At 33.4% G+C, this 24,372-nt stretch overlaps 1 protein-coding gene across 1 annotated transcript in view; it reads right to left on the bottom strand.

The window, feature by feature from the left end:
- The window catches only part of LOC108903923 (G protein-coupled receptor kinase 1), a 365,345-nt gene that overhangs the window by 19,187 nt on the left and 321,786 nt on the right, over positions 1-24,372 (bottom strand). Inside the window, exons 4-6 of the mRNA XM_023457355.1 lie at positions 10,354-10,455; positions 6,017-6,091; positions 3,681-3,742 (exon numbers count right to left, since the gene is read on the bottom strand). Of these exons, the coding sequence (XP_023313123.1) occupies positions 3,681-3,742; positions 6,017-6,091; positions 10,354-10,455 (239 nt within the window). The remainder of the gene's footprint in view (positions 1-3,680; positions 3,743-6,016; positions 6,092-10,353; positions 10,456-24,372) is intronic.

Here is a 24,372-nt window from a genome sequence, read left to right as displayed (position 1 = left end):
TGGGAACTTTTTCTCATTCTGAGAAATTTTATTTTTGGTTTATCAAATTTAGGACACTCTATTAGTCCAGTCAAACGTCAAAAAATTATTTGCAAAATTACGTGATTTCTCATTTTTTTTCTGCCCATGAAAATCTAGACGACCTATTGGAAAATTTGTTTTTATGTTACAATTAAATTACCTACAATTTTAATATTTCATATTTCACCAATTTGTTAACTGTAAAATGAAGGTCGAACGCGGAAAAACAGTTTTCGAAAATTGCGTATTGTATTGCATTGCAATTGCAAAAAGCGATGAATGTTGATGAAGTTTATGAAAAAACATATGTGTCAAAGGTCGATTCGATTGACCGTGAAATTGTTGCTCCAGGTATTTGTTAATTAATTTCGTTCTCTTTTTGCAACCATGTAATTGTTTAATTACTAAACGTTAATTTTAGAAGTTAATTGATTAAAAAAAAAACCTATCGAAACAGCATTATAAACAAATTGTCCCAGGATCAGACAAAATCCCGCTCGGGAATTCACTCTTTTTGCATTAAATAGAGCTTATTTTTACGGTAATAAAAAAAATCACATGTGTAGCGGTACGCTACAATTACATTTACTACCTGCCCCAATAAATATATTTTGCTTTCTGGGAATTTACGAGCCATATAAATTATACTTTGAATTATCCGAGATTATCCTAACTAAATATATTTAGCAAATGAGATTAGAATAAGTAGGCTGTAAACATAAATTAGTTGTTGTTTATTAGGGTACATAAGCACAAACCGAGTAGGTAATGACCCGGATAGATGTTAATTAGGATAGGGTAATAAAAGTAGATACCTTGGGACAATGATAAAAACCGAAAACATTTCGAGGCACGAATCAGAAGTCTTGAAGCCTAGTTCCTGCTCGGTTGTGTCTCGTGTTGCCAGCGAAATTAGTAGAATAAAGTTTTTAACCATTTCTTTAATTGTCGATAATAACTAGTCCGATACGTCCAATAATTAATTAACAATTAACATGTTTTCAGGGTTTATAAATCTAATTCGATTGAACTGGAAACGTCAATATTAACGAAATAATTTAATGACATCCACTGCCAGCATTTCGTAAATAACACGATTACAATCGAAATTTGAAAAAATTCCCTGAAAATTCTAAAATTTCCCTGATATTTCTCTGACGTTTCCTGATCTATGAAATTCCCCGATAATTTCAGGTTTTCTCGGTTTCCCACATTGGTGTATCCTGAATGAATGAAACGCAAATACCTAACATTACATTTTGCGTTCACACGCGCTGGAAAACCACGCAACTAAAGCCTTTTAATTAATTAGAATCAACAATACCGTGTTTTTATTATCCAAATGGACATGGTCTACAATACGGACGCGTATATCGGTGACGAGGCGGGGCGGCGCGGGGTGCAAACGAGCCGCCGCAGTCGGCTGTTTAATTAACAGAATACACGTTTATAAAATTATGTAATAAACACGTCCCGCAATTAAAAGTTGTACGGGTTCGGGCGAATTAAAATCAAACAAACCCTAATTCGGTTGTTTTGATGTGCACCCCATCGCGCGGTTTGCGGAAAGTTCGTAATTAGTTGGTTTTTTGCTCGGGTTCACGCCGGGGGGGCGCTTCGGGGTAGACAGTCTGAGGAAAGGGCGAGGGTCGTCTTTAAAATTAGAGATAAAGGGGTGCAGAGTGAAAATAAGATGTTCTTCATGATTTTCGCATAGGAATTTTCTTGTAATTCTATATTTACTTCAATTGTATTCGATAACATTGAGGAAATGTTAATTAAATTTCATAATTCGTCAATTCGATTTGAGAAGATTTAATTATATCCCAGAAAGTTTAAAATGACTCTCAGAAAACATCGTTTGTATTTTACAAAGTATCAAAAAATGTATTACAGACAATTATTGTGTCCGACAGTTATCAACTGTATTGCAATAAGCTATAATAATACTTCGAAAAAACACATAAGACATATTATGAAATACAAATGACACAACTAGAGACTGAACAATTCGGAAAAAAAAACAGGAAGATTGAAGAGACTGGAAATAGAAACACTTGAAAAACTACTAAAGTCAACAAGTGCAGAAAAGGGCTAATTTATTACGAGTTTGAAAAAGTTGCTGCAATTCAAACGAGTGAGAAATTAGCACATCCGCACAAGCTGCACATTATAGGTACTTTTTCTACGGTTGCACTTTTTCACATTTACTGAAATTATTACTTACTTAATTATTGTATAAAGTATTTTTTTTCTGCTGCAGCATTTTGAATATGAGAATAATTGCTGCCCATTTTGGCATATATTAATTTTACGCGTAACATTTGTCCGAGTTGTGAAAACATGTGCCGTGCGCCCTGCTACTATGTCAATAATGAATTAAGTACGAGTAATTGTAACTAACGCTTTGTGCATACATTTATAATAATTGATGTATAGAATAGCGCAGAAAAGTTTTTGCGGCACACTTATGTCACTTTATGTCGTGTTTTAAGTTTTGTGAGAAATTATCTAGTTTGGTTGTTTTGTGATGCGGAAAAGCGTACTTCTTGAAAAAAAAACAAAAAATGGTTCTTTTCCGACTTACAATATAAGAGTTTTTAATTAATGACATTGTGGGAAACAATACTCTGTGGACTAATGTTCTGAACAGCATCGATTAATATCCGTAACGTCTGCTAAACAATTTGGCCGTATTGAAAGCCTTGGTTAGTAGTGACATTTAAGAATAGCACATTCTGTATGTTACATTTCACTTATACAGGGTGTTTCAGAAAGACCTCCCGTAAATACAGGGGGTGATAGTACGACAAAAAATAAGAATGGTTTGTCTTATGAACTATATGCCTATCTCCTCTTGTTTTCGAGATACAGAGCGACAAAATAAAACTTTTTAAAAATTTTACGAAAATTTCCAAACGGTGGGAAATATTTTTATGAAATTAGATATTCCGGGGTTTTTAAGGATGCCAAATTAGTCTAATTAATTTTTGGATATTTCATAGAGGGCGCTAGTTATGCTACATTCCTGTTACATTTTAAGTTCTAATTTTTTTTAACGTTAGATTTTTTACCATTCGGGCTCCATTTTCTAATGTATAATTTTATTTGCCAAAATTTTCCAAAAGCTCTTACAATATTACGGTGTATAAAATAAGTGACTTTTCTTCTCATAGACAACGCATACATTCTTAGTAATATTTCAAACTCTAATTAACTTTATTTCAAAATTTTAGTGACTGTAATTAGTCATTACTAACTACAGTCATTAACAATCAATAGGAATGGAGCATAACTAGCGTCCTCTATGAAATATACAAAAAATAATTAGTCCAGCGTATTTGGCATCCTTAAAAACCCCAGAATACCAAATTTCATAAAAATATTTCGCACAGTTTGGAAATTTTCGTAAAAATTCTATTTAAAAATTTTTATTTTGTCGCTCTGTATCTCGAAAACAAGAGTAGATAGACATATAGTTCATAAGACAAAAAAATTCTTATTTTTTGTCGTACCATCACCCCTGTATTTACGGGAGGTCTTTCTGAAACACCCTGTATAATGTTAAAATTTAAAATAAGTTCTAGTGCACAAAATAACAGTAATAAAACAATAGTGGCATAAAATAAAAAAAATAGTATACTAACATTACTTCTCACCTTTCTAAAAATTTCTTAAACGGTTCATCCCTTAGATGATTATAAATTTCTTCTATATAAGGCTGGAACAAAAATAGTGTTATAATAGATATGTACATAATATCGAACCCTTAAAAACTATAACTATATTCGTTGTAAATATCTATATCTTTCGAAGCCAGCTTTTCGTCTAAAGCTACACTCAACATACATTTTTTCACTGACAATTTACATTTTGAAAATATACAGGGTGTCTGCGGAAGGTTGGGAAATTTCGAAGCTGAAATAACGTCCTTAGTTCCATAAAAAAAGTTCCTCTTGATCGTTTTCGATATCTCGCTTGGTTATCGAGATATTTGCATATACAAATTTCAATGCATTTCGTTTTTAAGCAACTTTTAATCCTTAAATTACAACTAATGCGACTTGACAACTAGTGTATGAACCAAATTATTTAGTTTTTTAAAAAACAACTTAAAGGGAAAGTAAAAATTGGTCAGTATCGTTCCTAACCACAAATCTTAGATTTCTCCAGAATTGAGTTTAAAAAGAAGTTGGAATTTTCTCATCGTTTTTCTCCAAAGTGAATTTGATATTTTTGTCCGGGGGGGGGGTTAGCTTACAACCTCACCATGTATCACTAATCTACGGTCTATCGGCCGCAGGAATCGAACCTGGGCAGAATTAGCACACATCCGACTACAGATCCGACACATTATAGACGGAGAGCTAGCTACGTGTGGACTGCACTGATCGACTATAGTGGTGATTTTTTGTTAAAAATTTCTTATCACATTGACAAAGTCGGAGCCCATCAGTCAGAAGTCGCTCCAGAGGCGGAGAGCGTGAGCGAGCAGTGATAAATAATGTTTTTTTGACTATTAGCCTCACTTTTAACTTCTGTAACTTTACAGATAGTCTATTTGTATTATAAACTAACAATAAACAAAATGTCAGAACTATATATTGTGATTTATTTTTCAATTCACAATTTACTACTTTATCGCTTCTGAGAGCGCTTAAGCCACCACCTAGCCTTCTGACGATATTTTTTCTATGTTTATCCACTTAAAATCTATAAGTGTACCAGTTTTCATGACTATATTCGATTATTTTTTTATTGACAAAACTTTACGCGTTTAACCGCCCGCTCACGCTCTCCGCCTCTGGAGCGACTTCTGACTGATGGGCTCTGGCTTTGTCAATGTGATAACAAACTTTTAACAAAAAATCATGACTATAGTCGATCAGTGCAGTCCACACGTAGCTAGGCTCTTGGACTATTAGCACATGCGGCTACCGACCGACAAATACAAATACAAATAGTTTATTAATATTAAGTTTATTATTATCAAAAAACAGCAAACCTACCGGTCAATATTGAGCGATACAAGCAGATCCTTAGTTGTAGGCGTAGAGTACACAGGGTCGGAAAGTCCCCAAGGTTCATGAGAGCGATAAAGTAAGTCATAGAAATCCGTACGATAGAAAAAGATGGCTATAATGAAGGCGTCTAATAGTCACCGAACATTTCGCCCTTCCATAAATGAAAGAATAGAAGTGGATCTTATTTTTATGACTTTCCTTATCGCTCTCACGTAACGGCCGATGAAGCATGGGGACTTTCCGACCCTGTATGTATACTTCGAGTGAGTGCGAGAGAGACGCAGTATACGGAGGCGGCCAAGAGCGGCCGAGAAACGCGGCGCGCGCGCCTTATTAAAAATAAAAAAACAAGTCTTCAGAATAAAATATGCCGGCGTAACTCTTCGGATTTTTGTTAAAGGATGTTCAAAGATTATTTAAGAATTTTGGCAACACTAAAAATTGCAATTTTTAATATAGTTTATTGACATTGAAAATGGTCAAAATCGCGTTTTTTCGAACAAAAAATCGTTAATATCTCGAAAACGGTAGATTTTCGAGAAAAGTTGCATAGGAACTCTTTGTTCAGGATACCCCAAAAAGCCTAAAATAATTTATTTCGAGCGTAAAACGAAATTTACGAATTTGTTTAAAAAAATTGTTTAACCAATTTTTGACCATTAGTAACGTCTGGCAACATGCGGATATGTTTCAAGGGTCATTTTTTTAGTAAGATTGTGAAAAAAAATCGAATGAGGATCATGTTCCTAGCGGGAGCGACGACACAGCCTGGACTAAGTGTAGTTAGACGCGAACTTTGATATATCGTTTCCTATTAGCCTTTTCGACTATCACAAAACAAAATTTGCACGAAAAAGTCTCTTATAATCCACACAAGTCATCCGTAACAAGCCGCGGCGGCCTTCCAAGAAGACGTTCCGTCCTATTAATAAAACGAGCCGCGGTGCAAGCACCGCATAGAGGGTACTTACCTCGAAGAGGGTGACGGGGACGTCGTTTTTCATTAGGTGCCTTTGAACGTGCTGCAGGCACTCTTTTGAATAGTCCTGGAACAGAAAAAGGGGAAATAAAACCAAGCGGCCAGGAGTAACGAACGGTGTGCAGCGGCGCTTTAATGCACGCTTTGGTGGGCAGCCGGGGCCGCTGCAACAGGAAAAAGACGACCTTTTCGGGCTCGTGGCGTGTGTGTATGTTTACCCCGAAAGGGAGAAGCTCCGGGCGGCTTGCGGCTCAGACGGCAAACTCGGTCTGTTTATGACGTTGAAATTTCACATGCGGAAGGATTGCACAGGTTAATATTTTCTTGTTGAGGCGAGCGTTTCCTTTGTACACGGGCTACGGTTATTCACGTAACGTTTCTATCCTCTTATCTCTTTTATTTCCGTACTTAAAAATAAAAAGTATAAGTTTTTCCTAAGAAAATCCCATCAAATGGCGTCAAACAATGTTCTTTGATACCAAAAATCTCTAATAGACACAAAATCGAAAAATTTTAGCGAAACAGCTGATTTCCTACTCGTTGTCTCGTCCAGTTTTGCAATTGCTTTCAAAATCAAGGTGCAACTGATCTCAACTATATTAAAACTTTGTGTGGACGAATGAGTGAGTGTTTTAGCTGTATTTGTTATTTTAAATAAGTAGGTACCATACACCTCTTTGAAAAGCAATAAAGTTACATAATAAGGTATACGTACTACAAACCGAATAACTACCTACTTGAACATATGTACATAATACTAAAAACTCAAATTCAATTATAAAGTAGTGAAACAGTGAAGAATATTCATGTTAGGTTAGTGACCGAACAGTATAAAAATGTGCTATCTTACTGAGAAACAGGGCTTATATTCCTTTTTAAATTATTTTTGCACATTTATTTGATACTGTTTAATAGGCCAAGAAATAAAGGTGAAAAATCATAGAGAAATCGTGAAAATTACTGGGCGTGATTTTATTATTGGAAAGTCTTGGGAATGATAATACAAAAGGCGTCTCATCTAGTGGGTCAAGAAAAAAGTACAGCGTCATTGTTTTTTATCAACAAATAGGTCAAAAATTCGTCATTTTTCGTTCTACGCGTTATTGTAAAAAAACTTAATTTTAGCAGAAAATGTTCAACAGACGATTTGATCTAGAGAATCTTTAAAGTGAGACTTTATAAGTTAAAATTGCTTTATAGACAAAAAATTTATTGCAAAATTAAACGGAAAAAGTGCTTTTTCTTTAATTGTTAATAATTTTTTAAATAATTAATAAAATCTTACCAAACTTTCCCAAAATGTGAATTTTTATATCCCTAAGAGTTGTGCAAAAGATGGGCTTGATCGGTAAAATAGTTTTTGCAAAATTCCATTTATTTATCCCATTTTTGCAAAAATGGCCCATTTTCAAATGACTATTCCGGGGGCAGGGTTATGACTAAAATATTCTCTTTGGACTATAATTGTTAACAAATAAAAGGCACTTTTTTCCATAATAAACAAATAAAATAACTCCGCGGTTTTTAACTTTTGAAAGAAGTTATACACACCATTTGAATGCTCGTAAAAACCTACAAATTCAAAGAAAAGTTTCTATGACCAATAAGGTCCGCAGTTAGAAATTTTTTTACATATAAATTTGAAAAAATTTTTTTTTTAAACTAGGGGATACTTGGCGTCCCTTCGAAGAAAATGAGCCCAAAAAGAATGTTGTAGTCATAACCCTGCGTCCGGAATAGATTGAAAATGGGCTTTTTTGCAAAAATGGAATAAATAAATAGAATTTTGCAAAAACTTATTGACCGATCGAGCCCATCTTTTGCACATCTCTTAAGGATATAAAAACTCTTTTGGTAAGATTTTATTAATTATTTAAAAAGTTATTAAAAAAAAGCACTTTTTCCGTTTAATTTTGCAGTAAATTTTTTGTTTATAAAGCAATTTTAACTTATAAAGTCTCATTTTAAAGATGAGTTGCTCTAGATCAAATCGTCTGTTGAACATTTTTTGCTAAGATTAACAGTTTTTTTTACAATAACGCGTAGAACGAAAAATGACGAATTTTTTACCTATTTGTTGATAAGAAACAATGACCTATACTTTTTTCATGACCCACGAGATGAGACGCCTCTTCTATTATCATTCCCAAGACTTTCCACCAATAAAATCACGCACAGTAATTAAATAAATTTCGAAATGTTTCCTTTCCTGGTCTAAAATATTTCTTCATCATATTTGGTACAAAGTTTAGGCAGTTCTGGAAACATAAAATTATGACGAAACAAATTTTCGATATAACCAGAGGCGTGCGGCAGTTCTCCCCTCTACATTCTACACCACTGGTAGAATCCTCATTTTAGCACAACATACAGGGTGAGTCATTAATAATGGTACAGATTGTTAACGTCAAAATATAGCGATTAAGCCAAACATGCCTTAATCAATTGTTGCTCCTTTTCGTTCTACAGGGTGTTAAAGTTGAGAAAATATTTTCGATATTTTGCCATATTTTAAGTAGGTATGAATCAATTGTTTTGAAAAATTTGTAGATTTACGTTTTTTGAAGTGGCACGTCCGAATTTGCCAACAGTGTTGGGGTCACGTCTAGGGGACGATAGTTATACTGCTCTATTAATGTAAAATATGTCTAACTTTTTGTATTTTAAAATTTTGAATTTTTTAACTAGAAAATATTGAACTATGTTCAATTGTAAATAAAATAAGTAACTTGTTACAAATCGATAAACTCAACAGTTTTCGAGATACGGACATTTTAAGTTTTTGAGATTTGGCGGGATCAGGGCCGTAATAAAAATTATTTTAAATTATTCATTTGAAGAATTAGGTAGTTTTATGTTATGTTATAAATTATACAGGGTGATTAAGTCATGTTGAAAATACGGTCGGAAATGTTTCTTTATGAAAACTATTATTTCTGAATTGTTAGATGTTTTATTTTTAAAATATCGGCAAAATATTTTTATTATCGTATATACCTATGTTTTTTTAATGTTTTTAAAGAATCCATTTAAACTACTGTAAGAAATATTTATTCACATAAAAGCTCTCATTTCACCGTTCTCATAATTCGAAACTTTAATACGATGTCCAAACTGTAAAATTTTTAAGTAGATCTCTGTTTACTACATACAGACTGAAATCTATGCTTGGTCTGTCACGCGCGTCTTACGATTTGCGCTCAACTGAATTTGCTGGTTTACATTTGCTGTGTCCTAGGAACGTATAAAATCTTTGGTATATGTCCAAGACATTAATACTCACCAAGAGTTATGGCAACAATTTTTTTCCTAGAGCGAACAAATTAACGAGAAGTAAGACAAATTACACTACACAGTAAAAAATAAATCTTCACGGTCACTTGGGCTGGAAAGATTTTCATTACTAAAAAAAAGTATCATAATCCCTTTTTTGCTGTCACCGAGTCGTCTCGATTTATCACCAGCACCGCTAAACATTCCATATACAAACTAGAAGCGGGCTGACATTAATATATATTCGTTGTAGCACACCACCTCTCGAACCGCGGGTCGATTTCGTATCATAACCCGCACTTATAACTTTTCTGCGGATGAAGTGGGGCTTAGACCAAAATTTTATGATTTTCGAGCCAGAGAGAGAGAGAGAGTAACTTGGTACAAGCTGTTTTTTTATGGCCGTAGTTCTTTAGTATAACACTGAAGTTTTTACAAAACTTAAAAAAAACACCTGTTCGGCAAAAGACATCTAAGGATGAGAATTAACTTGTATACCCATTGAAGTAATGGCTTACTTTAGTGAGAAAATTACTTCAGTCAACTGGTTTAAATTTAAATAAATTATAAGCTAAAAAGTATCCGACAATTCCCATTCTCACTTTTTTTAACAAAATCTAATCAATGAAATTATAAAAGTCTTTATACTGAAATATTTCTTCAATACCTTTTTCAAACATTTTGGAAATTGCTCTAAATTGAAAAATAATAGATTTTTCAAAGTGGAATCCTTTATAAAATTTTATTGAAACAAAATAAAATCAATAAATAAATGTATCTACTTAATAAATAACGTCCCTACCAAATTGAAACTAACTTTTAGTGATAGGTCAAAAGCGTACCATACATTTTTTTAACTTTTATTCTGTGCTATCCAACACCCTGTACAGCTGGAGGAGAACTAAGCCTAATGCAAGCGCGACGGTTACCCAGTCCTTAGAGACTACTCAACGTTTTAACGTCTCTTTTGCCGGGGTTGTAATTTCGGACGCGCCGAGTGATTAAAGACGAATTTCGTCCGGGTCCAAGGTCGTCTTCCGACAGAAAAGTACTTACGTGCGCCCTCGCCAGAAGTTCCTTCATAATAAAGTTGTCGTAAATGTCCCTAGCACACTTCAGCCTTTCCTCTTGGCATTCTAATTTTTCGTAAGCCTTTATCTGGAACAAAAAAGAAGGGTGTTAAAATCAAGATGTTGTTGACGGTAGGACGTGCTATCTTCGGTATTGAGAAAGTTATAATATATAAAATTAATAATAAAAAAACTTTTCTAGATACGTTAGACATATTGAAATTGCTAAATAATGTAAAATTTGTTGTTGAAATGCCAACGTCTTTGAGAGGCGGCAACTGCAAATTGTCTTCACACCTGGTATGATATGACGGGATGGTAAATGAATTTGCTACATTTTTATTTTTATTTTTGAGTTTATGAGAGTACGTAAAGTTCTTTTGTGTGGTGTAAGTAATCTTATAAAATGATTTATGATGTGTTTAGGAATGGTACAGCGTATTTATTTGCTTTAATTCTCAACTTTGTGTATGATATTACGAAAAGCATGTGTATAAATCAAGAAAGAGTTGAAAATGTTAAATAACGTAATATTTCAAAGAAATATCTTGTGTTCTTGTTGCTCTATCAACTTTGACAAAAACCAACATGTAAAAATAGTCACGATATACAGGGTGGCCAAATGAAAATGAAACAGAGCCGTTGTCAGGAACTGTGTAAGATTGTAAAAAAACGCTCAGACCCGTCGATTTTAGATTAAAGTGGGACATTCTTTGCTGGTATTTTTGACTCCGCCACTTTCATCCCCAAGAAAGGGTAAGCATCACACCAAAATATTTAAATAACGTTGGGGGTTGAGTAATATTTCTTTTGAAAGCTCTTACAATTCTCTTTACAACAGACTTTTAGATTTTATAATTCCGCCCAAAACCTATTAAGAATTTTGATTTTAAAGTTGAAACTTATGTACAAACAATAATTAGTAACGGTAAAAATGTCAGTCATTTAGTCAATTTAGTATTTCTTGCGTTACATTGGTTTTTGGCGATTTCGTAAAAAAAACACAATTGTAAAAAACAGAAATTAATGCTTTACACACACAATGAACGTAAAATAAGTGGATTCCAAATTATTTTCTAGTATTATTTGGAAGCGTTTTTGGTAGTTTATTTAACTGTGTTTTTGAAATTTAAACACTATCGTTTATTCCATTGCGGAAAGGGTAGATATCATTTCGCTTTACTTTATGAACAATAAATGTGCGAATAGAACAGCTCTGCTATTTAATGAACAACATCAAGATCGACATGTCAGGAGGAAGTATGTTCTAGAGTTAGTAAAAAAATGTCAAGAGACGGGGAACGCAGCCAATAAAAAACGAGAAATTGAAAAACCTATAGTTAATGAAGCTAGTGAAGTTGCAGTTTTGGGACAAGTTCATCTTGTTCCTACATTAAGTACGAGGCAGCTGGCATCTGTGTCTTTTTTTATTAACTCTAGAACATACATGACATGTCAATCTTGATGTTGTTCATTAAATAGCTGAGCTGTTCTATTCGCACATTTATTGTTGATAAAGTAAAGCGAAATGATATTTACCCTTTCCGTAATGGAATAAACCATAAATTTTGAAAAACACAATTAAATGAACTACCAACCAACGCTTCCAAATAATACTAGAAAATAATTTGGAATCCACTAATTTTACGTTCATTGTGTGTGTGTATAGCATTCATTTCTGTTTTTTACAATTGTGTTTTTTTACGAAAGTGATAACAAATCGCCAAAAACCAATGTAACGCAAGAAATACTAAATTTATACCATTGGCGTACTTAACTCGAATGACTAACATTTTTACCGTTACTAATTGTTTGTACATAAGTTTCAACTTTAAAATCAAAATTCTTAATAAGTATTGGGCGGAATTATAAAATTTAAAGTCTGTTGTAAAGAGAATTGTAAGAGCTTTCAAAAGAAATATTACTCAACCCCCAATGCCATTTAAATATTTTGGGGTGATGCTTACCCTTGCTTGGGGGTGAACGTGGCGGAGTCAAAAATACCAGCAAAGAATGTCCCCCTTTAATCTAAAATCGACGGGTCTGAGCGTTTTTCTACAACATTGACGCAGTCCCTGAAAATAGCTCTGTTTCGTTTTCATTTGGCCACTCTGTATAACATCATGCTATTTCTACATTTTACTTTAGGATAGCTTTATCAAGTGGCCTTCCTGCAAATATTTCTTTGGAAGATTACATTATTTAACAGTTTCAATACGTCAAGTATGTTCTATCGTTCTATCATCTGGCATTATTATGCCGGACCATGTTCCTCGAGTAAATATACTGCATCTTAATGAACTAGTGAATACTCTTGTCAGACAACTGCTAAGGTAATTTGAAAACGTGCCCTGGATCAATAGCGGTCTTTCGCTCACTAGACCTGTTTGCGGAAGCGCATTGTGCACCGCCAGATGGGGCGTCGATCGAGGAGTGCTCGACGGGATTAAGCACCCCGGAATCGGCGTACAAACAGAAATTGTTATTCAGTTTGGAGGGTGTGAGGGTGACGTTGTTGGCATTGCCGCATTAGAGAATACGCGGGGAGACGCAAATTTGAAGAAACCAGTGGCGTGCATATTTCCTCGTACCTGAATTTTTTTACTAAATAATCCTTCTATTGAGTTTTATATGTGCCAAACACGCAAACTTTAATTAATCAACTCATTTACGAGAAGTAGTTACTAAAAGAACTAGGAGAAAGAAATTGGCACTTTATTCTAAAAATGCAACATTTACACTGTAAAAAAAAAATTGAACACAATAAGGATATAAAGGTATGGGATTGAATTCATTGAGTCAAATTCTCAATATTGAGCATTTTGATAATTTTACTGTGATAATATTTGAATTAAAAGTGAGTAGGTAATTTCACTCAAATATACTCGTATTTGATACACGCGTACCGAAATAGAAGTAAATGTCCTCATTATTGAATGATCCTACCCCATTCTATGGTTGTCGTGAGTTGTCTTCGTTTATTCCCATCGCCCCCATTAGGTCATCGCGTGGCGTGGTGTGCTGAACAAGTAAATAAAATTGAGTGATTTTTTTTTACGGCGTACATATGTTTTTATGAAGTCCTTTTCTTATAATAAATAAATGAAATAAAATCTTTTTTAATCTGAAATAATTTATAAGCTATTTGTCTCTTAATACGTTCAAAAATCGTGTTTTCTAAAAAACCTCGGTAATTTTGGAAATTGAATCATGCCTTAATAATAATCATTTGTCTGCTGTACACAAAAATTTAAAACCTAGGTATTATTTTCGGCAGCAGGATGATCTATCTATGATCTATCAATTATTTTACTTAATACTTTTACCAGTGGCGGCTCGTGAAGGAGAACGCTGGGGACACCGCCCCCCAGATGTTTTCAAACTGTAAACTTAAAATAATGTATTTATTTAAATCGATAAAAAATCTAAATAGCATGCATTCAATATCTCTTGGATGTTAGGTTGGTTGCATAAAGTGCATGTACTCCGTGAACGTAGCTCAGATTAATGCCATCTGCCATCTATGATCGTACCAAAGAGTTATGTTTGACCGCGCGCGCAATCCCCACTCCATCGCGGACCGTGAAATCTGAGTCCATCGTGCAAGCATATTTTTACATATGATTGGACAAATTGGCACGTGGAGGGGATAGGCGACGATAGGCTCGCGCGCTTTGTTTTGGGACTCCATGAGGCAGTAACCCGTATCACTGAAGTGTGGTTATATGTGTTTTGTTTTTGCTTTGGCGCTTTTTAAGACATTATATTTTATAAGTTTAAGTTTAAAATGAGGGTTTGTGAAATAAAAAAACTTGTTATTAGTAATTTAAGTTTAGAGGAAAAAGTCGAATTGAAAAATAACGGACGTCCAACGCCAGTGTTGAATTTAGTTGAGGTGCAGAAAGAGTGCAAAAAGTGGGCCGGCTTTCGCAAATTTGATAAAAACATTTATGATAAGACCCTGTGGTTGTGTGGTTGTGACCAAACAAATAGATTTTTTTGTTTTGTATGTTTATTGTTTGGAGGAGGCGAAGAAAACTGGACGAAAACTGGAGTTTCTGACTTGAAACATTTAGAAATTAAAATTAAGAAACATGAAAATTCTCCTAAACACAAAAATAAGTTGGTGAGTTTTTTACTTTTAGGAAGAGTAAATATTGCTTCTTGTTTAAATAGTGCTTATGCAGAACAAATAAATAGTAAATAGTCATAACGAAACAGTTAAGAAAAATCGATTGCTTCTTTCAAAAATTTTAAATATCTTAAAACTATGTGGTACATGTAACCTTTCTCTTCGTGGACATAATAAAAAAAGTGACTCGGTAAACAAAGGGGTATTTTTAGAACTGATAGACTATAGTGCAAAAATTGATCCCGTTTTAGATAAACATCTTAGTGATGCCCATGTTTTTAAAGGAACTTCAAAAACTATACAGAATGAACTATTACAGTAATCTACATAATTATATCCTAACTGGGTTGGTTGATCGATTATCCACTTCAGCCCCCACACGTTGGAATTTTATTTCTCGCATTGTATCTAAGTAGCTACTGTACACACTGACAGTATTCATTTTGGAGTACTTGCAAAACACAATGACCTTCAAATTCCTTAAAACTTTTCAAAATGCGCCCCCCCTGTATTCAAACCCACGGGCCGCCACTGACTTCCACGCCCGTCCTAGAAAGAAAATGAAGCCACTTCCGCTATCTAGACTGCGGCGATTAGTGCATAAAAAATTCACCAGCGCCCCCTAGCGGCGCGTCAATCTCACCGGCCTATGAAAAAAAAACGCTTAATAATCAACGGCAACGGCGAATAATAGGGGGTATAAAACACCCGCGGGGCGCCGTGTACACCGCCCTGAATTATTTAGCGGATCCGCAGTGTTTTTGCCTCCCACCCTTGAAACTGAACAAATATAATGCCGCATCTACCTCCGTGAATATTTAAACGGGCGGTTAAGAAGTCTTAAATTAGTTATTAAAAAACTGTTTGCTTTCAGACTACGGTGCAAAAAAGCACTCCGCCACGTAAATTCTTTATACTCGAGATCCCGCGGATTCAGAGAATGCGGATAAAAATGTAAACAAACAAATATTACACCAACGCTTTATCCCGTGAAATTATTGTATATTTCGAGTTCAAATAACATTTTTCTTTTTTGTAGTACGAGTTTATTTTTCGATAAGTGGAAAAATTCTAGTAAAACACAAAAAAAATGTGAATAAAACACACTAAATAATGCATGGAAACTGCGCAAAATTACAAAATAAAAGACGAAAAGCTTCTAATCACCTTTAAATATATCTAAATACCCTGAAATTATTTTTAGAAATCATTATAATTCTTCGAAATACCTCAAAAACCTTTATTTAAAGGTAAATTGGTGTACCTGAGAAACATCGAAAGACCTAGAAAACTTCGAAAGCATCGGAAAAAGTACCTACGAAACAACCAAAAATATTCAACGCCCACTCAACAAAAGTAACGTGCCAAAGAGCAGCATGTCACGGTGTGAAAAATTAGCTTTTTTGTAACCTTTCCTTTAAATTATGAGATTTGACAACAATGCACAGCCCAGTTCCTAATTGCGCTTGCGCTGAAACTAACGCGCGTCGTCGTTCAAGGTCACATTAGCTTGTGAATTTAGTGATTTCCATTGTTCAATTGTTTTTTCTAATACTGTATTATAAAAATTCATAAAAAAGCTAAAACTTGTATTAAAAACTGTTTTGTAATTTCAATAATAAACTCACAATAAGTTGTCAAATTATAGTGAAGTGACTAACCCTATACATATATAAGCATTATTCGCTATATATAGGCTGAAAAAGATTGTTGTTGTTCAAGTAAGATACACTTTGAAGTCATTAAACTTATTCAGAATGTCAAAATCTGTCCACTACACTATTTGAAAAAAGTATTTCTAAAAACCGAATTTACTTTTCAAATGCTTTGTAAACATTATATCGAAAAGCGCATGACTGCTAGAAACTGTTTTGAATTGCACTAGGAACAAAACAAATATTTTATTTCACCCAGACTTCTTTTAAATTATGTTTTTGACCATTAATTTAACCATTTTAATAAATGTTTATTATTGTTTTTATAAACTTATCATCGTTAAACAATATTATTATGCAACAGAAATGTATTTTTTGGTAACGTTTTAGGACGAAAGCTAATTCTAGTAGCTCTATCATTTTCTTAATTTTTTACGTAGAATATATCCTCAAAATTTGACCCAAACATTTTAATTACACGCTGCATAGAAAATTATGATCGAGTTTTTAATTTAATTTTTTGAAAACACTTCAAAGGAGGTTCCTCAGTATTATTTTATTTAGTTTAATTTCTTGTTCATTTTTTCGCACCGGAAAAGTCAGGTTAACAGCAGTTTAAACAAAAAAATTGAACTACTCATGTTACAAGTTTATATGAGCATTGGGCATATAACAATAAATAAAATCTACATTTCATTTTATCGGAAAACTCGCAGACACATTCATAACAATCAAAGTTACTGACTTGTCAACTGAAACAATAAGTATTGAACGCATTTTTCCGAATGTCTAACAATTTACATACTTATCTGTATTCGGCCGACATTGAGAAGCTCTTCCATTTGAAAGAGAGGGCGATACGGCAGGATGTACCGACACGTTGCGAATAAGAGAAAATAGCTCGATAATCCGTTATTCTAGACATCGCGAAGTTATATATACGTGTATTGTGTAAGGGGAATCGAGTTGGATGCATTTGTAACGTGTCTATACTGATATATTTACCCCAGAGGCAAGGCTGGTTTGCATTTGTAGCGCAAGAAATGGGAGTACAAAGAGAAGTGTAAAGAAAGCTCAGATTCTAGCATGAATCGCATTTAGCGAATAGCTAGACATTCAGAGAATAAGTTTAGGTTAGTACAAGTTTTTTGTAAAAAAAACACTGACAGGTAAACTGAAGGTCTGCATCCGTTTATTATACGATTTCTTCGTTGAACGTGACAATCAAATGGAATTAAAATCAATAACTTAATTCAAATAAAATATTGTTCAATCTGTGGGTCATACTCGAGTTAATAGGAAAAAATTTAAATACGTTCGAAAAATATTATGAGGAAAACAGCTTGCACACAAACTTTAAAAAATATAACCACCATATTACAGTTAGGAGGAACAAAAATCAAATTGTAACACGTTTTTCGTTGGCCAATCATAATTTACATACATTTCTGATCTGAGTATTATTTTCGACAGCAGGATGATTTTCGATCATCTTAATTATATTTCTGCAGAAACTAACGAAATGTTTGTTTTTTTATGCAGTAACCGTTGATTTAAAATATCCATCTACATCTCATATTTTATTTATGGCTACGTTAACAGCTTATTAAGTTGTGGCTCAACAGTTTGGAATCCTAAATATTATCTATATATTTAGTTTGATAGAATTAAAAATAAATTTAAATAAAAGATTAACAAAACCTACAATAAAACATTTTTTATTTTTTTTTTCAAAAACGTCACATCCCACGGAAAAAAATTCATTCAGAATTGATGGCGAATTTATAAAAAATATCAAAACGGGAAAAGTCAGTCAAAAAAATGTTGTGGCATTCTCGCACGAACGGCACTGGTGTAAGTAGAAATATTCGGATCACTCCAAAAAATGCACATTTCTCCCTCCAAAGCGTTTTTCAAATTTCGAGTCAAAATCTTTAAAACTACAATAATTAATAAAAATAAATTAAAATTAAAATTTAAACACTATCTTGGAGACGAAGCATATTTCGACCGTTTATATGAACTTTTTTTCACAAAATAACTTCGTTAACCACTCCCTAAAATATTTCGTACTTTTTTACAAACACCCTGTATATGTAAAATTCCGAAAAAATATCTTTAAATCATATTTAAGTATTTCAACATTGAAAATGCGGCAGTGTAACGCTCTAGATGTCAGAAAATATATATGATTATAGGGGGGTTATATATTTTCAAAGTATAGCAACCGATCGGAGTGGTTTTGGTGTCGATGTGTACGCTGAACCTTTCTGCGTCGAACACAACTGTTCCGAGTTTCCACAATTATGGGGTTAGGCGGAAAGGAAAATCGTGGCTATTTTTATAAGATTGTCGATATTTAAGTGAGCTATAAACGAACTGCGTGAAAACTAAGGTTTCCGAGATACATAAGGCAGAGGGTGAATGTAGGGGCGGCAAATCAATACATATATGGTTTTCATTTCAAAATTCGTAATAATGAATTGGTAGGGTGTTGTTGATTTGTAGATAATGATAAATTTTTCTTAAACTGTTTAACTGCATTTATCTTTGTTTATGTGCTTCGTATTTTTTCTGCTACTCACAGGCACTGTGTTCGCTAAGAATATCCTCCAGTACTGCAACATTTAGAGTGTGTATTATACAGTGTGTCCAAGATAAGGATGGGATAGCATTGGGATCTAGGAAACGGCGGTTTAAATTAGAAAAAACAATACGCCGTTTAGAAAGTTTTAAAATTCCAGGTAGTTCCGGAGATATCCGGAAAAACCCGAAATTTTGCAAAATCGTTTTTTTCTGACTTTATTTGAAAACGAATTTTAAAATAAATTGCATATTTACATTGCCACTTTTTACGCTCTATTCAATGGCTTCAACATTTTTACAATCCGACGTTTCGTCTTCGAGGGGCCATCATAAGGTTAATTTTTTTAAATACGTCGTTGCTATTTTTATGAAAAAATCTAGTCTAAATTTTTAATTCTGAATTAGGTGATATTACTATTGTAATCGCTTAAAAAGGTTTTTTTGCTTGTTTTAGCTATCATTTAAAATTTTTCCTGACTACGGCTATGAACGCTTTCAAAATATCTATTGAAGGAAATTATAACAGTTTAAAAGTCAATACAGCAATAAATATCCAACAATTTTCTTTAATAAATAATTTAAAAAAATTGTACCAAATAAAAAATAATACGAATGAATATGAAATGTTTTATAGTTTCTAATTAGTATTGCTAATAGTAGTAAAAAAATTGTTGGATATTTTGTGCTGTATTGATTTTTATACTGTTATGACTGCCCCCAATAGAAATTTTGAAAGCGTTCAGAACCGTACTCAGAAAAAATTTAACATGATAGCTAAAACAAGCTAAAAACCTTTTTACGCGATTGCCATAGTAACATCATCTAATTCAGAATTAAAAATTACTTTAGATTTTGTCATAAAAATAGCAGCGACGTGTTTAAAAAAATTAACCTAATGATGGTCCCTCGAAGTCGAAACGTCGGATTGTTGTTGTTGACGCCATTGGATAGAGCGTAGAAAGGTGCAATGTAAATATGCAATTTATTTTAAAATTCGTTTTCATATATGTTAAAGCCAAAATAAAATAAAGCAACTTTGCAAAATTTCGGGGTTTTCCGGATATTTCCGGAACTACCCGGAATTTAGGTATAAAACAACACAACTTTTTTCTAATTTGAGCCACCCCGCATTTCTTGCCGTTTCCTAGATCCTAATGCTATCCTATCCTTATCTTGGACAGACTGTATATTATCACGTTCAACTCTAGAGTTTAGATGATTGAGGCCATTTATTGGCGTCCAGTCAAAATATGGAAACTATACGATATTTATCAGTTTGAAAACACATCAAATTACCAGAATTTGAGCTTATATGCGGTACAACTCATTTTTTAAATTTTGCCAGTCATTCTCTTCAATCTATAAATGTATTTTACACCCGTGTATTAGCCCCATCAAGAAAACAACTCTTTAATGTACCCCCGGTAATTAATACACTTTAGCACCACTTATATACTGAGACATAGCTTTAATTTTCACCCTTTGAAGTTGTGATAGCTTCAATTATTACAGCTTATAGACTATTAGCAATTATTATACCCCGGCAAGTTTACGAAGGTCCCCTTAAGAAATTGATTTTATTTGACACTATTACACTTTACCCCAGATGGCACAAGCGTAAGCTGTACACTGTCCGTAAAGAATTTTTGTTAATGGGTGTTAATTTTTTAAAATAATTAACGCTTTTGAATTGGTATGTTTTGTATAAAATCCTTTCGGCGTATTTCTAGCCTTGTCTTTGTGATGTTGAAGTGATACATGTTTTCGAACGATTTTTGCATTAGTTTTACCAAAGAAAGATGTATTTCATGTAATCGTGATACTGAACACATGAATCAATTTTCTTTCAGTTTCTAATATTTTTCCGGTTTTACAGAAAATAATATTTAATATATGGAACTTCTAGAATATCATTATTATAGTACACGTTTTTTTACTTTAATTTTATGTAAATTCTACCACTTTTAGGCGAAATACCTTTTATGTCGCTGAATTTGAATTTTGAATTATGAAAATGTTGACTAATGTAATTTTTTCCATTAATTAAAATACTATTAAATAGGTCGACAGAAAAAGTGTTTTATTTAAAAAAAGGCGGTACATTGCATGTCACAATAAAATTAAATACTATTGACACGAAATACTAATTAAATGTACTTATACAGAGTAGTCCTTTAGTGACGGGACATATGGGGCGAGAGGTTTGTTTCTTTTACATTACGAAAGATCTAGGTAATGTGATAAATTTCTACTAATTGCATTCTTTTTATATCCCCAAAATATCTCTTTATACCCCGGCTTTTTATCTCTATTTTCAGGTACTCCTCTCTGTTGGGAATAATCCCCTAATGGAGATAATTGTATTTTCGGAGCCCTCGCTTAAATTTAATTTATGAAAATTGCCGAGGGCCCCGAGAAAAGCTCCCTTTTAATTTTATCTCGAGCATTGCTACTTGTTGATATTTTAACGGAAGAAAAACTGGAGGAAACCGAAATTGGTCGGACGACAAATTTTATTTGTATAAGACGTTGGAATTATTTTTTTAGTTCATTTTAGAAACAGAGGATTAAGTCTTACTGCGAAACAGTAAACCAGACTTTCTATTAGATATGATAAATATTTTCTTTATTTAAAAAAGTTTCTTAAAACAATGCCTGAATTCATTACACAGCAAAAGTTCTCAGTAATATACTTTTTAACCCAATGCAACACTGTATTCAATATTCATCGAATATTGTTATAATTATTGTCATAAAAATTGTTGAAAATCCTTCAGGGTATATCGAGGGGTATATGAAAAACCTTTATTCATCAATATTTTTCGGATTTTTTTTTTACATTTTAGTTAGTATGTAGCGGCACCCTACAATTACATTTAGTACCTGCCCCAATAAATATATTTTGCATTCTGGGAATTTACGAGCCATATAAATTATACTTTGAATTATCCGAGATTATCCCAAATAAATGTATTTAGCAAATGAGAGTAGAATAAATAGGCTGTAAACATAAATTAGTTGTTGTTTATTAGGGTACATAAGCACAAACCGAGTAGGTAATGACCCGGATAAGTGTTAATTAGGAGGGTAATAAAAGTAGGTACCTGGGGACAAGGATAAAACCGAAAACATTTCGAGGCACGAACCAGAAGTCTTGAAGTCTAGTTCCTGCTCGGTTGTGTCTCGTGTTACCAGCGAAATTAGTAGAATAAAGTTTTTCATGCTACTTAGAGTTTTTCTCCTCACTTGAAGACCAAACCACTATAAGTACTTCAATTAAATACGTTTTCATTATTTTTATCCCTACCTACTGTCGATACGCAAAAATATGCAGTCATTTAAAAACACCCTGTACTAGTGTGACACAAAATTAAGTAGTACGATGACACCCAATTTAATTAAATAATAAACCGAAACATTACGACTACGTAGCGGTAACGTGTTTATGAGTCTCGAGGGAAAGAAAATATATAGCACGCGTTATCACATCCCCCCGTTATAATATATATCAGCCAAATTCTATTCATTATATCTCCACCGGATTCCCAGAGAACTGTCACAGGAATGTTAGTACTTCTGCAAAGTTGCCGGGGCGGAAAATTTATATTACGTCTCGATACTGGGTTGGTGGTTAATAGCTAGTAGCCCGTGAACTAGGTATATAAATTTGTTATGGCATAATTTCTAAGCCCACGCTTTTGGTTCAGGGAAAGAATTTTTGGGTTATTTTTACGTTTAACACTTTAACAAACTAAAAGTCTAGAGTTACTTGTTTCACATAATGAATTCAATACTAATTCCTATTACCAACTTAATTAACCTTAGTATCAAGTCGAGTATTTTTCCAGACTCTCTAAAAATTGCTAGAGTAGTACCTATACAGGGTTATCCAAAAGTCACGGTACGGCAGAAAAACTTTCGAAGAAAGCATTTTGGAAAAATCCTTACACTTTTCTCTGAAACATTTTTTTCCCAAAATGCATTCTTCGAAAGTTCTGCCGTACAGGAACTTTTGGATAACCTTGTATATAAAAATAATAACGTAAATGATCCTTCCAATTTTAGACCCATATCCATAATTCCATATTTTGCAAAAATTAATGAGTCTATATTGAAAATACAAATTACCTATTATTTTGACACCCATGGTATTGTGAATTCAAATCAGTACGGTTTTCGCAATAGCTGCTCTACCACATTGGCTATAAACCAACTTGTTTCATATATTAATGAAGGTTTTGAAAATGGTGAATATATAGCTACACAGTTCTAGACCTGACAAAAGCGTTTGATTGTGTACCTATCTCATAATATTTTTGTTAGAAAGCTACAATTTTATGCTTTTACCGAGGACAGTATACAGATGTTGAGTTCTTACTTGACACATAGGCAGCAATTAGTGAGTTACAATAATGTAAAATCCGACTTGAAAACTGTTAAACACGGAGTACCCCAGGGGTCAATACTGGGGCCCATACTATTTTAACCTATATTAATGACCTACTTAACTCGTTGGATAATAATGTTCTGCTGATGACACATGTCTATCAATAAGAAATAAAATACTCTTAGATTTAATTAATACCATCCCTCAGACTCAGTTAACTGTTAATTAATGGTTGACTGCTAATAAGCATTGCTTAAATATATCTATGTCCGAGACCATGATATTTTCATTGCCAGAGATTGAGTATGAGGCTAACTCTGAGGCTGTTAAATTCTTGAGAGTTTATTTGGATACTAAATTGATTTGCGAACATCATACTAATTATATTTGCAAAAAAATATATCGAAGAACATGTACTTACTTCGTAGCCTTGAAAGTAAGGTCTCAGTGAATATTTTAGTGAAAGCATATTATGGTTCATTCTCACATATCGTATGCACTTATTGTGTGGGTTCATGCTACTTCTACTTATGGATGTGTTCGCGCAGCAGAGAAAAGCAATTAGGATTATCTCAGGTCTAGTTATAGAGATGACTGCAAAAATCAATTTATTAAATTAAATATTCTAACAGTTCCATCAATGTACATACTGCAATGTTTGCTATAAAATTTAAAGTCTGTTGTAAAGGGAATTGTAAGAGCTTTGAGAAGAAATATTACTCAACCCCAATGCCATTTAAATATTTTGGGGTGATGCTTACCCTTGCTTGGAGGTGAAAGTGGCGGAGTCAAAAATACCAGCTAATAATGTCCCCCTTTAATCTAAAATCGACGGGTCTGAGCATTTTTCTACAATCTTGACGCAGTTCCTGAAAATGACTCTGTTTCGTTTACATTTGGCCACCCTGTATAAGATATACTAACAGCTAGTATCTGTTTAGTAGCTGTAACAAAGCCTATGCTTCAAACGAATAAACATCAAATTTATTTGAATTAAATAGCCCAATCAACTAACTATATTTAATATTGAATATGTGCACCCCTTATCAAGGAAACAGCATCTCAATTATAGCAAGCAAACAGTTTGCTTAGTGTATAAATCATTATTTTCGAGAACACTGAATACACGAACGGTATCCTGTTACATTGTAATTTGAAGAACACTTTACATAGAGTTTAGATTTCTTGCGGCAAAATTAACCAATACCGTGCTCCGGAACAGAATTTACATCTCCAGTTAATGCG

The sequence above is a fragment of the Anoplophora glabripennis genome, unplaced genomic scaffold (assembly GCF_000390285.2).
Source record: "Anoplophora glabripennis isolate ALB-LARVAE unplaced genomic scaffold, Agla_2.0 scaffold111, whole genome shotgun sequence".
Taxonomy (NCBI): domain Eukaryota; kingdom Metazoa; phylum Arthropoda; class Insecta; order Coleoptera; family Cerambycidae; genus Anoplophora; species Anoplophora glabripennis.
The sequence above is the reverse complement of the archived record's forward strand: the minus strand, read 5'-3'. Positions and strand labels throughout refer to the sequence as shown.